This window comes from Danio rerio, chromosome 12 (genome assembly GCF_049306965.1).
Source record: "Danio rerio strain Tuebingen ecotype United States chromosome 12, GRCz12tu, whole genome shotgun sequence".
NCBI classification, from domain to species: domain Eukaryota; kingdom Metazoa; phylum Chordata; class Actinopteri; order Cypriniformes; family Danionidae; genus Danio; species Danio rerio.
The window spans coordinates 35585984-35601641 of record NC_133187.1 but is presented as its reverse complement, the minus strand read 5'-3'; the positions used below and the strand labels follow the sequence as shown (position 1 = coordinate 35601641).

General features: G+C 35.1%; 1 protein-coding gene across 4 annotated transcripts in view; it reads left to right on the top strand.

Moving 5' to 3' along the window:
• The window catches only part of myo15b (myosin XVB), a 77295-nt gene that overhangs the window by 47773 nt on the left and 13864 nt on the right, over positions 1 to 15658 (top strand). For all 4 annotated transcript variants that reach the window (XM_073918663.1, XM_068218688.2, XM_073918665.1 and 1 more), the window contains 19 exons: positions 1119 to 1197; positions 1677 to 1772; positions 1865 to 1965; positions 3688 to 3924; positions 5223 to 5301; positions 5386 to 5493; positions 5735 to 5891; positions 6828 to 6918; positions 7022 to 7232; positions 8629 to 8744; positions 8837 to 8896; positions 8998 to 9073; positions 9170 to 9285; positions 9374 to 9492; positions 11376 to 11517; positions 11914 to 12025; positions 14002 to 14368; positions 14458 to 14500; positions 14590 to 14662. In XM_073918663.1, the coding sequence (XP_073774764.1) occupies positions 1119 to 1197; positions 1677 to 1772; positions 1865 to 1965; positions 3688 to 3924; positions 5223 to 5301; positions 5386 to 5493; positions 5735 to 5891; positions 6828 to 6918; positions 7022 to 7232; positions 8629 to 8744; positions 8837 to 8896; positions 8998 to 9073; positions 9170 to 9285; positions 9374 to 9492; positions 11376 to 11517; positions 11914 to 12025; positions 14002 to 14368; positions 14458 to 14500; positions 14590 to 14662 (2383 nt within the window). The remainder of the gene's footprint in view (positions 1 to 1118; positions 1198 to 1676; positions 1773 to 1864; positions 1966 to 3687; positions 3925 to 5222; positions 5302 to 5385; positions 5494 to 5734; positions 5892 to 6827; positions 6919 to 7021; positions 7233 to 8628; positions 8745 to 8836; positions 8897 to 8997; positions 9074 to 9169; positions 9286 to 9373; positions 9493 to 11375; positions 11518 to 11913; positions 12026 to 14001; positions 14369 to 14457; positions 14501 to 14589; positions 14663 to 15658) is intronic.

Sequence of the window (15658 nt, the reverse complement as noted above, 5' to 3'; positions counted from 1 at the left end):
TAGGCTAAATTGTCCCTAGTGTATGAGTGTGTATGGATGTTTCCTAGAGATGGGTTCCAGCTGGAAGGGCATCCACCGTGTAAAACATGTGCTGGATAAGTTGGCGGTTCATTCCGCTGTGGTGACCCCAGATTAATAAAGGGACTAAGCCGGAAAGAAAATGAATGAATGAATATTCTAAAAGTTGAATAACTATATAGATATATTTAATAATATCTTTGCTTTATTTATGGAGATATATTTTTCTACATATCTGTTTTATCAATATTTTACCCTGTTTAGAGATTTGTTTATGTGTTCAAATAAGGTCAAGTGAAAGAAAGGAAACATTAAATCACATAAGGCTTGACTTACACTCTATACATCATTATCTTAATAATTTACTAGGGCCAGGCAGAATCTGCAGACATTTTTTGTTGTTTCTGCACAGAATTTTGAAAAAATCTGCAGATTTATGCAGAATTTAGGAGTATCGTAACTAAAAATTTAATTTATAAAATAAAAAATAATAACTTTTTACCTTTTTAAAATTTTTTACAATGCAAATCCAATTTAATCCACTTATTTGGTAAACAAAGCAAGTCTCTCATATAATATATCTACTAAACGACATATTATTACTTTACACACTGTATTGTAAATAAATCATATGAACATTTTCATATTAGTCAATATTATTACTAAATGAATTTAAAAACTGAATAAAAGTAAATTTACACACATTTACACAAGTAAATAAATAGACTCGATGGGCTAAAAATCTGTACACGCAGATTCTGTGTGGAACTACTCATAGCAAATGAATTGCAACTGCGTTTTTTTATCACATAAAATCTATTGAACTTATTATAGTAAAATTAATTTGTATGACTTTCCCCTAAGATACTGTCATTTATGCATGATACAGTTATAATATATATTTTTGTAGATTGATGTCACCTGCATGAGCACCAGCACATGTTCTGCGTACATACATATATTGTTATCATTCATTAAGCCAGCAAGGAATTATGCAGCTTTGCCACTTATTAACTCTGAGATCTGCTTGTATTGCCTGTTATCTCGGCGTTCTAGCCTGAGGTCTTTTTATCTGCATTTTATTTGTTTTTTATTGACAGGACTTTGACCGCATGGCCATGCTAAATCGCAGAATGAGAGGTGGAGGAGGTATGATGCCCAGCATGTACACCGGAGCAGGTACAGTTGTATATCTGCGTGTAGTCTTCAACAGATACTCATCATTAATCAGAGCTGGGTTGTTTATGATAGGAAAATGTATTACAGTTTAATGGCAGCGAATACAATTTTATGATAATAATATTTACAATTATATATTCTATTAATGTTTTATTTTATATATTTTATTTTAAATATTAGATTATTTATGATATTTTATTTATATATTATAAGTTAAATATGTTACTATTAATTTACACACATTTATTCTTTTTTTTTTTTTTTGCTTTTAATTAATTGGTATTTACATTCCTCAAGATTTATATTTAATATTTTTATTGTTTTAAATGTGTTATTTATGTAATTATTTATTGCATTTTTATTTGTATTTTTATTAATTAGTGTTTATTTATTTTCATTTTTGTGCACTATCCATGTTCCAAAACACAAGCCAGTATTTCCCCTATTTGACACTATGCTTTATTTTGGGACTGATCTAGGAATGCCAATGAATCCTGCCATGGCTGGCTATGGTGCCACACCAATGATGCCAAACATGATGCCCGCTACCATGCCCATGATGCAGCCCATGCCACGTAAGCCCATCCCTGATGCTCGCATAGTCCTTTTCTGATAGAATGATCTGTAAAGTCCTCACCCTTTTCCTACTGCTTGTTTTGGATTGCAGCTATGATGATGCCAACTGCCATGCCTCAAGCCATGCCTGCTGTCAACCCACAGCAAATGGATCAACAGCAGGCATTCATCAACCAACAGGCCCTGCTTTTGGTGAGTTCAACAGTCCAAGCACATTTCATTCATTCATTTTGCTTCTGATTAGTCCCTTATTTATCAGAGGTTCTGACAGCTGAATGAACTGCCAACTATTTAAGCATGTTTTACCCAGCGGATGACTTTCCAGCCGCAACCCACTGGAAAACACCCATACACACTAAATCAAACACACAATCATACACTACGGCAAATTTAGTTGATTCAATTGACTTATAATGCATGTGTTTGGAGCGAGGGGGAGGAAACCAATGTGAACATGGGAAGAACATGCAAACTCCACACAGAAATGTCAACTGGCCCAGCTGGGACTCGAACCAGCAATTTTGCTGTGAGGCGACAGTGCTAACCACTGAACCACCATGCCGCCAAGCACATTTCAAACGTGCAACTACAAAGCATACTAAAAATTAACAGTGCCTTTTAGACTTAACAAGTCATTTCAACTTCAATTCAACTGACTTGAAACATCAAGCTGAATCTTGTTGAAACTGTTGGAACATGATTAACTTATTTTGTTAAGTTAAAAAAATGTCATCATGACATTTATTAAAAACAACAAATTCCTTCTTATAAATCCAAAAAAAGTGTCTGGGAAATTATATAAAAATAATAATAATAAATTATAGTACATTTTATTTAGGATGCTCTTTTCTTAAACTCAATGTTTAAAAGAATTTTGTAAAATATATTTAGCCTTTGTCCCTTTCTCCCCTGAACACATTTTTGTGAGTGAATTTTTATGATAATTGTGTATTTATGATGATTGTGTATGCCTGATTTACTTGTTTGGAAACTTTTTTTTTGATCAGTCATGATGAGTTATACATTTGGAATGACATAATAAAATCTAAGTTATGTCAGGGGTGTTGATGCTGGTAATTCTCAGATTAGATGTTTTTTTCATTTCATGCCTTGATATATTTAAATGAAAATTCTCATCAATATTGTAAAAAAAACACACACAAAAAACATTTGTTTTGCATCATCATCGTCACTGCTGATATTAATTACATAACATTACAATGATATTGTGTTGTCAGTAGACCAGTAGTACTTTGAGACATGTTTATCTCTTGCATGCAGTGTCACCTACATTCAGTCTCATACATTTCCTCCATTAAACAGAAAAAAATGCTCTAAAAACAATTGCAAAATCAGAGACTGAATACTTCATGCTATTTTGAAGTCCAACAATATTAATATTGTGCATATTCATTAAAGCGATGTATTAAATGATTGCACTGCAAAAAAAGCTTTTCTTACTTAGATTTTTTTGTCTTGTTTCTAGTCCAAATATCTAATCATTCTTACATCAAGAAGCCTTTTCTTGACAAGCAAACCACATTGGGTGGTTTTAAGAAATAATATTCTTAAATTTAGTGAGTTTTTTCTCAAAACAAGCTAAATAATCTTCCAATGGGGTAAACAAATGGGGTAATCTCACGTCAAAAGAAAAAACAAGACTATTTTGCTTATCCTATTGGCAGATTATTTAGCTTGTTTTAATTTTGTCATATTATTTCTGAAAACAAGACTTGTCTAGAAAATGCTTTGTCATGTAAGAATCTTTAAATATTTGGACTAAAAAAAGACAAAAAAAAGTTAAAGAAAACATTTTTGCAGTGTGAATATTGCCATGTTTACTTGAAAATATATATATGGAACCGCATAAAGTGTTACAATTTTCAACACAGAAATCTCTTTTTTTTCTGGCAGGCTCAGCAAATGACCATGCAGGCAATGTCACTGTCTCAGAAACAGCAGCAGGATGAGATGCGCAGGCGTGAGTCACAGAGACAGTCCCCACGCCAGCGGCGGCGCTCTCCTCCACGCGCACGCTCACCGTCACGCTCACCTTCACCCAAACCTCGAAGCCGCCCCCAGAGCCAAAGAACCAATCATCAGACCCCCAAACAAGCCCCAGAGCCCCTTCCAAAACCCCGCAGCCCTGAGGTACACCAATAAAACTCACCTGTTTCCTTTTACTCAATCCACATGCCACTACTGAATTTCAAAATTATGGGAAGGGAACTTCCTTTGAAAAGAACTGGAACAAATCATTTTACATGGGTTTAATGGGATGCTGTTGTTGTTTAACATTCAAATTTTGACTATTCAAATTTTTATAGGCCAGATTTGGGCCACTCTGTGTTGTCATTAAGACCAGAAAGTAATTATTGTTGACCAAATGAGTAACTTGTTGTAGTTTTTTTTTTTTTTAAATCTCCCTTTGGAATGGACCTGTAATTTGTAACCCTTTGAATCTTTTTTTATGTCCAAACATGCACACTGGCTAACATTCAAAAAGTGAAAAGCATAATAGGACCCCTTTAAATAAAGATAAGGTTGTGATACAAATAGTCTGTGTGCACTTTGAAAAACTGATTGAGAGGTACATTTGGCTTCATGCTTTGTTTTTATCCGTCGTGAAAATATCTTTACTTTTGGTATTTTAATGTGACATAAGTAGCACAAGCATATTTGTGGCTAAAACTCTTTTGCATGCAGTTGTAATATTCAATGCATTCTGCATTGCTGCAGAATGACTTGATTTGAATCTTTTGGGTTATTCATAGTCATTTGTTAATTCTAATAAGTTTTGTTTTCAATATCAGATGGATGAACGGTGAGGAGAATAATGACACCTTTTTAATGAACAGAAGTTACTCCTTTAATTCACACAATGCATCATGAAAAGTGTGGGTATACAGTGCTCAGCATATATGAGTCCACCCCCCACAAATCTCTCATTTAAATTAATATTTTTTATAGGAAGCTTTACAATATTATATTTGTGCAGATACATTAGATTAGTCAGTACTGAAACCAAATCTGGAACTATTCTAGCAAAATAACTTACAATAATGGTTAAAAAATTAGGAGCCCAAATTTATAAGTTAGAGAAAAATATTAAAAACAAATTTTAAAAAGAGAAAAAATCAAGAGAAACAAAAAAATATTTACAATTTTGTTGAAATGTTGTCGTTTGTATTTTTTGCAGTATTTTGCATGAATTTAAATGTATTATCTTTTTATTTCTAAATATGTTTGGTGACTAAAATATTATTTAATAAATATATCTGTTTAATAAATCAGTTTTGTTCAAGTGCACCAAAATATATTACATATATTCACTGAGAAATGCATAAAAATATTCATTTTCAAAATGGGGTGTACTCGTATATGCTGAGCACAATATAGGGATTGATTGTTTCAACTCTTTAAATCTTAATGTGTTCTTTAATACCCAGCCTGTGACTGAGAGGGATGTTAGGGCCCCAGAAGATCACGGGTCTTTCAAAGAAAAGAGGGATTTTTTTCAAAAGATTGGTGAGTGTGCAAATCTGAATCCTTAAAATTGCTCAATTAAGGCAAAATGGCATTAAAGATTTTCACTACCTTTGTGCATCGCAGGTACGTCAGACACACGACCAAAGCCTGCGCCAAAGGTTGCGAAGCCACTGATATATGCCAATCCACCTGTGTCCCAACCCAAATCACCACCTCCAGTAAAGACTCAAGGTCAGACGTTTTTTTTAATCTGCTAAATCATCATTACAAACAAAATTAATTACCAAAAGTGTGACATAAAAGCTAAATATATTTTATCAATGTGTATTTTGAGGGTACAAAAAAAAACTTTTTTTAATTGTTTATCTCTTCTGGGATTAAAAAACTTCCCAAATGAGATATAACTGGTGTCTCCTCTGTTTATACAGTCATCATACAAAAAAACTATAACTGAAAACTCTTCTTTACACAGTGAAACCTCTCCCAGAACCTCCTCAAATCCAAAAATCTGGACGAGAATCTCCAGAACCCACATCTCCTAAACCAGAGCCAACCAGTAACATAAGAGAAATCATCAAGCAGTACCAAAACCGTCCCAATCCAGAACCTAAAGCCTACGAGCCTGTCAGGTGGGTCACAAATCGACTCTACTTACTGTAGCTCTCCAGTTACCCAAAGGTAAAATCAAATCTGGCATAATTGTTTTTCTTGCTGTGTTCTTTTGCATTACATACAGTTGAAGTCAGAATTATTAGCTCCCCCCCCCTCCCCAACCCTCCCTTCATTTTTATTGTTTATTTTTTAAATATTTCCCAAATTATGTTTAACAGAGAAAGAAATTTTCACAGTATGTCTGATAATATTTTTTTCCTCTGGAGAAAGTCTTATTTGTTTTATTTTGGCTAGAATAAAAGCAGTTTTTAATTTTTTAAACGATTTTGAGATCAAAATTATTAGCCCCTTTAAGTTGATATTTTTTCGATAGTCTACAGAACAAACCATCATTATATAATAACTTGCATAATTACCCTAATCTGCCTAGTTGACCTAATTAACCTAGTTAAGCCTTTAATTGTCACTTTAAGCTGTATAGATTGTCCTGAAAAAATATTATATACTGTCATTATGGCAAAGATAAAATAAATCAGTCATTATAAATGAGTTATTAAAACTATTATGTTTAGAAATCTGTTGAAAAAATCTGCTCTCTGTTAAACAGAAATTGAAGAAAAAAATAAACAGGGGAGCTAATAATTCAGGCGGGTTAATAAATATGACTTCAACTGTTTCTATTCTAGTAGTATATTATATAGCAGTAACGTAGTGTTTTAATTTCCTACTCTGGAAGTTAATGGGTAAAAGTTTCCAACAATTTAAGAAAAAGCTATTTGTGTTCAACAGAAGAAAAAACATACATAAATAATGTAGATAGCAATGATCACTGCGAGTTTCATTAATTTAATACAACCTCTGCTGTTACTGAATGTTTGCATAATGTTCTGTCTCTTGACATTTTTATCTAAGAGTGATTTCCAGATAAAAATTGAAGGATTTGTTCTACACAGGGTTCCGGCCAAACAATTTCTCAAGAAAAATGACCCCAAAGATGAGGCACTAGCCATTCTCAAATCTCAGGGCCCTGTCAGTCATCAGAAGGTAGACGATATTGAACCAAATGAGATGTCATAATGTAGTGCTTTAATTGATAATTTGAGAATGCAGAAATTGATTGTGACTCTTCTATGTGTTTGTGCTGCAGAAACAGTGGGTAGAGAAGCCCCCTTCACCCCCTCAGCAGCTTGAGTCCCGTGGGCCTCGCTCCATCTCCAATAGCATGAAACAGAAGCAGCTTTCGCTAGCTGATCTGTTCGGTTCTCAGCGCTCTCAGCCTCTGCCTCGTGCTCGTGAATCCATACCTTCTCCACCGCCCCCCATCCCCGACCCACCGAGACAGCCTGCACCTGCTCTCAGTAAGACATTTGCAAATTATTCAGTATGGCGCATCTGTAAATGCAGTGTATGTAGTGTTTCAGATATGTCTAAAGGGGGTCTTTTATGCACTTTTAATGTCCTTTAGTGTGAACTGTTGCTTATTGAAAAGGTTCCGCCCTCGTTTGAATAGGAGGCGTGGACTGAACGAAAACAGATTTACGTGATGATATAATTGACCTTAAAGTCCAAGTGAAATCAGAATTCATTCATTCATTTTCTTCTTCCTAGTTCCGTATTTATCAGGGGTCGCCACTGCAGAATGAACTGCCAACTATTCCGACATATGTTTTATGCAGCCGATGCCCTTCCAGCCTCAACCCATTACTGGGAAACAATCATACACTTTCACATTAACACACACATTCATACACGACGGCAAATTTAGTTAATCCAAATAAATTTAGGTTATATGGGACTTGAGTCTTCTTGCTGTGAGGCGACAGTGCTAACCACTGAGTCACCATACCGCCAGAAATCAAAATTTACAATGTTTATTTTGATAGCTCACGTTGTTATTCTTTAAATGAATTATTAATTAGTGCAAGTAAGTCCGCTGAAGGAAAAGTTTGTTTTGGTAATCTTCAATCATTTGCTTCCATGTTTGGAGTGACAGTCATTCTGTTGACGTCCTCCTGAGGGCTTCCATAGCAACTGTACATCAATATCCTTAACCACCCCCTTCTTATCGTTAGTTTGCTATGAGAGAATGATACACAAAAGAAAGCTCCGCCCCTACTCAATATTCCATTTCAGTTGAAAGTACATCGGAGATAAAAGTCTCAGCAAATTCCAGTTCACAAAGACTTTAAGATACTCTGAGCTGAGACTTTGCAGAGTTATTCTGCGGACATTCAAATTATATTTATAATATACATGTATCATAAAAAAATGCATAATTGGCCCATTTTATTGCTTGAGCATATGTCTCTTAAGAAATATTTCAGTGTAAATTTTTACAATAATTAAAATATTACAGGGAGTGAAACTTGTGTAATGATTTTAAAAAGGAAAATAATGTATACTTTATAATTATGTGGAACTATAAATATATTAACTATTTTTTAATTAATTAATCATTAATTAGTGTGATTTTTTTGTGGAAATATGTATTAGATTTTTTTAAATACTACATTTAAAGTTTAATATTTTTATTTTAGAAAATAAAGCACACTTAAATTTCAACGTAAGTGTATCAGAAGGTACAGTACAAGGGGAATTGCTTATTATTGAATGCAAATTTGCGATGAGAGAATGATGTGCAAAAGAAAGCCCCGCCCCCTACTCAATATTAAATTTTAGTTGGAAGTTCATCAAATTTTCAGCAACCCATGCCGTTGCTTATACAATCCCATGCATTTGTGTGTGTTCCTAAAGATCAGCTCAACATGATGGCAGAGGAGGAGAGCGTTCGTTCCCAGTTGCACAAATTCTCAGCCAGCGTCTACTTTTCATATCCCATTATGCCTGGCAAACTGTTCCTTCGCAAGGAGGTAACTAAGCCTTTATGTGCTTCATGTGACTTGTGCAGCTTCTTCTGGCTTATTGATGTCAACTTATTGTATTTGTTTTATTTTGTACCCAGCTGTTTTATCCCAGGGAAAAATTCAACCACCCATACACCCTCAATTTACTCTGTGAGCAGGTCAGTAGCAAATGCCATTGCTTGCTCTGATTATTTTGGGATCTTTATTAAGTGCTACCGTTTAAAATTAAGATACTGTAGTTTCTCCCACTGTTTTTTAGATCATGCGAGACACTTACTCTGATTCATGTCTGAGGATTTCACGTGAAGAACGGCGTAAAATGAAAGACCTGTTGGGTAGGACAGATGCATAATCTGATCAGTCTAAGCATAATTCAGCTAGATTCTCCATATTTCAGTAGAGTTTATTTGCATTTCTATTTGCATCATCAGCGAGCTTCCATATTGGAACCAATATCAGGTCTTTAGATGATGCTATGAAGAAAAGAATCGTCATGGCAGCCAGAGACAACTGGTCCAACTACTTCGCACGTCTCTTTAATGTGAAGGTGAAACACTTGTCCTGATATAATGCACATAAACACACATGATGAAATTGAAGTGAGCTGAAATGTTTTTGCATGCACGCTTCATCAGGTTGGGAATGGAGGAGATGCTCAGATGCTGGGAGTTTCTCATAGAGGAATCAGACTGCTAAAGGTTGCCAGAGCTTCAGGAATAAACCCCAAACACCTCAAAGTGCTCCACACCTTTAGGTACGGAACATCTTGTCTTCAATTTCCCAATGACTTCTTTACACTGTTGATTTATTTGCATCACTTACTCTAGTTTGCAGTCAGCAAGATGTTTTAACAGTAAATCTCACCAAGATTGTATTCATTTGATTAAAATACTGTGATATTGGGATCTTTTACAATTAAATAATTTGACATTACAATTTAAATAGTTTTTATTTTCAATTGCTCTCTGTCTTGGCAAATGTTTTTTAAGGAGCTACTCTTGTTTTCTGGAAGTATTTTTCACCACAGGACTTCTCTAAGCTGGATAAAGCAAAGATTTAAAGCAGGGAAATCAGAAATATAAAGATCTGATAAAAAGACAAAGGATTTGTAGTGACATGCATAAATGAGGACATCTGCAATCTCATAAAGCATTGCAAATGACACAATAATTACAACAGATAAAGTTTAATAAGCAAATATTTATTTCAGATTTACTTTCTTACATAGTTTGTGGGGCTTCATGGAAGTGGGTGACGATAATGTCATGCCAACAGATGGGTTTAGCAAAACCATTTAAAGGGATAATTTATACATGAATAATCACTTACAAATTTTCACAAAATCACCTACCCTTCACTTATTCCAAACTGTTTTGAGTTTCTTTCTTCTGTTGAACACAAATCATAGATATATATACACTAGATATCGAATACAGACCCTGAGCATGCGTCAATAGCGCTGCCACATTTGTACAGTGCTCCTAGGACGAAAGTCATTCAACTGCACCAGTCAAAGCCAATGTGAAGATGCTGGACTTTAGCGCTGTGTACAGGTGTAGTAACGAGCAGACAAAGAAAACAAAGCTTAAAGGTAGAACAATTCATAGGTAAGATTTCGTTTTTTAAATTTTTGTATGTTACAAACTTTTGTGCTCAACAAGTAACGTTATTGATGATAATACAGTCACTTACTGCACTGACTAATAGTCAAAGTAGCACCAACCTGCTCTAAATACTAAGCTTATGCTAGTTGTGTTAAATAAAATAAGCAAACAATGTAAATGAAACATGACAACAAGATGATGTGGTGCCAGTAACTTGTATTATTGTCGGCTAAATGAAGTAACGGCTAGTTTTTGAAGCAACTTTAAAAAGTGCCTGATAACACAACAGTGCCTGCGCCTCAGTGTGCATACTTTCCACCCTAAATTATTGAATGTTAAAATGTTATAAACCGTTTAGATCAGAAAGGTCGATGTGCACATTGAGACACAGGGATATCGATGGTTCACTCGAATCGTTCATAACGAGGATTCATTCACAAACGAATCGCTCCCTCAGTTAGAATTAGAAGTAAAAGCAGGAGAGGGGTGTGTTTCAAGACATGTATTATATCAACTTTAATTGATCGCATTCCTTCCGATAGACAAAAACAGCGTAGGCGACATCTAGTGTAAATATCTATGAACACAAATAAAGAATGTTGGGCAGTATTTTACTTATGTAGGGTTTTTATTTCCTACTCAATGGCTACCAGCTTCCAACTTTCTTCAAAATTTCTTAATTTGTGTTTAACAAAAGAAAAAAAAACACTTTAAGGTGAGTTAATGGTGTGTAAATTTTCCTTTTTGAGTAAATTATCCCTTTAACAACCTCAAAGCTGATAAAAGGCTTTCTTTAGAGGTTTATCAGTTATTGTTAAAAGTCCAGATGTTTCCCTATGGAGAGTTTTTACTTCTGGAACCTGATTGTTTGCATATACTGTATGTCTTTTGTTTTCTTTTTTAAATAGATGTCATTATTGAACAGTATAACTAATGTTTGCTGATTTGTTAAAAAAAGAAAAGAGCAGTAATTTATTTAATAATAACGATCTTTACTGTTGCAGTTTGTATGATAATATTTTTTACTTCTCAGTTATTCACAGGTGTTGTCAGTACAGCAGAAAGGGACCGGTAAAGTCGTGATCACTCTGAGCAATGAGGAATTGGAACTGCATTCCCAACAGGCACCACAAATCGCTGCTGTTATTCGCCTCTTCCTCATGGAGTTGATTAAGGTGCTTTTATTAAGTTTATTCACCAAAAATGTAAAATCTTTCATCATCATTTATTCACTCTCCACTTGTTCCAAACCTGTTTGAGTTTCTTTATTCTGTAAAAAAACAAAAACAAAGTATTGTTGGAAAGGAGCACCCATTGAGTTCTATAGTATATTTTGTTCCTTGTTTGGAAATGCACAACCGTCTTTCAAAGTTGGAATAATAGCTAGTGGTTTAACCTTTCATTTAAAAGAGTTAATGTGGGTTACAGTTTTATGTCATAAGTATTGTAGTGATGTTTCAAAAGTTTGTATGGGGAAATTTATTGATAAAATTCATAAATCAATGTTTAGTATTGTAATTGTTATTTCTTTGATGTTATAAAGAATATTATCCTCTCATTTCCATTTGCAGAACTCAGAGTATGTGATCGCAGTGAAAAGCTATGTAACAGATGACAAGAGCTTGCTGAGCTTCCACAGAGGTGACGCCATTAAACTCTTGAACATGGACGGACTCAAGGATGGTAAGAAGAAAGCATGAAAAAACATGATGAGGAAGGGTAGGGTAAGGTAGGATAGGATAGTTAGGGTAGGGTAGGGTGTGGCTCTGGACTACATAACAAATAAGTGCAATTTATTTAAAATTGGGATTTATACATCACCTGAAAGCTGAATAAATTACAATGATTTAAGGTAGAGTAGGATATGGTAGGGTAAGGTATGGCTGGGTAGGGTAGTGTAAGGTAGGGCTGGGTAGGGTAGGGTGAGATAGGATAGGTTAAGGTAGGGTTGGGTAAGGTGAGGTAGGATCAAGTAGTTATCGCTACAGCCCGGAGACCTCCAAGTGGGAGGGATTACACTGCAAGTTGGTTGGGTGACCTCAAAGTGGGAGGGCCTTATGCCACAAGTAGGTTGGGATTAGGTGGTGTAGGTGGAGTAAACATTAATAAAACATATCAGGTTACTGTGAGGTTGGGTTTAGGGTTTGGGAAGGGTGTAGATGTTAATAAAACACAACAGGTTACTGTGAGCTTTGGTTTAGGGTTGGAGTAGGTGTAGACATTCATAAAGCACAATATTGGATTTTGTGTCGTGTACAAGACATTAAATAAATAAAAGCTCCATGGTTTGTACAGCCCACTTGGAGCTTAAGGCCTTTCTCTGTAGCCTTCTCGGTAGGATAGGATATTATAGGATAGGATAGGATAGGATAGGGTAGGGTAGGGTAGGGTAAGGTAGGGTAGGATAGGGTAGGGTAGGATAGGATAGGATAGGATAGGATAGGATAGGATAGAGTAGTGTAGGGTAGGGTAAGATAGGATAGGGTAGGGTATGATATGGTATGATCGGATAGTGTAAGATAGGGTAGGGTAAGATAGGGTATGATAGGGTAGGGTAAGATAGGGTATGATAGGATAGTGTAGCATAGGATAGATTAGAGTAGGATAGGAAAGGGTACAATAGGGTAGGGTAAGATAGGGTAGGATAGGATAAGTTAGGGTATGATAGGGTATTATAGGATAGAGTAGGGTAAGATAGGGTAGGGTAGGATAGGATAGGGTATAATAGGATAGGGTAGCATAGGATAGAGTAGGTTAGGATATGATAGGATAGGGTAGAATAGGATAGGGTAGAGTGGAGTAGGAAAGGAAAGGGTAGGATAGGATAGGATATTATAGGAAAGAAAAGGATAGGATATTAAAGGATAGGATAGGATAGGATAGGATAGGATAGGATAGGATAGGATAGGATAGGATAGGATAGGAAAGAAAAGAAAAGGAAAGGAAAGGATAGGGTAGGGTAGGGTAGGGTAGGACAGGGTAGAGTAGGATAAGGTAGGACATAGAGTAGGGTAAGATAGGGTCGGATTGGATAGGGTAGGGTGAGATAGGGTAAGATAGGAGAGGGTAGAATAGAGAAAATTTGGGTAGAGTTGGTAGATACCACTATTTAAAAAATCTGGAATCTGCAGGTTAAAAAAATCTATATAATGAGAAAATTCACATTTAACTTTATCTTAGAGAAAATTAACGACTCTAGAATCCCTCTAACAGAACAAGACATTTTTGTAGCTCCTTAACTAATTCCAAACAGTAAAGCACCATGTCCTGGTGGTTTCCCTACTGAGTTCTACAAACACTTTTGATAAATTTTATCACCACTTTTCACCCAAAAGTTAAATGAATCAAAACTAAAAAATCACAACTCACAGAAACCATGTTTACAGCCACAATTTCACTCTTCCTTAAACCCAACAAAGACCCAACAATACTATCCATCATCCAGTCTCCCTGATCAATGTATTTATATTTGTATTAACTTATTGTTGGTATTATTACTATTATTTTTACAGAGCAAACTATTTTGCACAATTTTAAGGGCTGACCCCTACACATCTTGTTTTGACGTCCTTCAGGGGTATCAAGCATTAATTAGGGGGGCTCAAACCTGTGTAAAGTACAGTACAAGACCTGATATGGGTTTACTTATGCCTTTTCAGGATGGATGTTTGGTTCGAGTGGAGGCCGTTCAGGACTCTTCCCAGTTGATGTCACTCAGCCTTGTGCTCCACCAGATTACCACAGCAGCAACATGGACCGACAGCTGGAACGGAAAAAGAGTATGAGAGTCACCAGCTCTTCCCGCATCGTACCATCCAATGGCTCCATTAATAATATGCCGGCCAATGTTGCTGAAATCAACACATCAACAAATGGCTCCATCTACAACATGTCTGTTGCCCGCTCAGTGGCGGGCGGCAGTGAATACAGTGTAGAAGTGGCCTCAATCCAGAGATCTGAACCAGAACGTGAGCAGTTCATCATGACGGAGTTCGCCAGCAAGTTCTTCACAGAAGCTATCAACAGGTAAAGACCTCTGGAAATATATAAAATAACCTTGCATTGTACTTCAAAAACTCCTCTGAGCATTGATTTTTGTTGCTCTGCTTGCTTAGAGGTAACATGAGAAGTCTTAATGAAATGGTGGAATACACTCCTGTAAGTATGCTTATCTTATTCTCTGTGTATGTGGGGATTTAATGAGTCTGTTTAATTGTTTTGGTTTGCTTTGTGTTTTGTGTTATTAGAATCCCATTCAGGAATCACTGATCCTTTTCTCAGACAGTGAGCTCACTCGCCTGGGTGCGCAAAGCTTCATGGGTAAGTGAATAAATTTAGCCACACAGACGCAACGTTAATTTTTTTATTCATTTATTTTTATTTTTTTATTAATTTTATTTAATCATGTTTTTTTTTACTTTTTATTTTATTTATTTATTTAATTTTATTAATTAATTTATTTATGTATTTATTTAATTTTTAATTTAATTAAATTTTTTATGATTTTTTTATTAATTTAGTTTTAAAATAATTAAATTTGACATTTATTTAATTTTAATTTCAATATTAAAATAATCAATTTAAATGTAAATTTTTGGGCTCTATCATACACCCGGCGCAATGTGGCGCAAGACGCAACGCAATTGCTATTTGCTACTTTCACCTCGGCGCAAGGGTCATTTTGAAGTGTTGCGCCACACTGTTTAAATAGCAAATGCATTTGCGCTCGTATGTGCGCCTATAGGCGTTCTGGTCTAAAAAAGCAGGCGTGTTTTGGCGCGTTGCTATTTTGAGAAACTGTAAATAGTCTGATCTTTAGACCAGAACAAAGTCGGTCTATTTGTCTGGCACAAAGTGTGCCTGGCTTACACACTACAAAACAGAATGCAGAGCAATACGCAAATATCTTTACATATGAAAAAGATATAATATATTAAGGATATATATAATAAGTATATATATAGGATATAAATATAAATGATTAAAATATTACAAAACATATTAATTTCTAGCCTACATTAATTTAAAAACCACTGCCTTTCTTCATCTCGGGAGGCTTTTTCAGTTCATTCAATTTGCTTTTGTATAATGTTATTATTATTAGCAGTATTATTTATTATATCCATGTTTATATTTTTTTTATTAAAAACAAGCTTAGATTTGTCCACCTGTCAGGTTTTAGACCATATGGGGCATGGCAGGTGTATTTGGAAATAACTCAGTATTTTGAACACACTTCGTTATCAATGTTAATTTATTCGTTTGCTGGAAATTAGAACTGAATTTAGAAATAGTTTTGAAACAAATCTTTGCGCT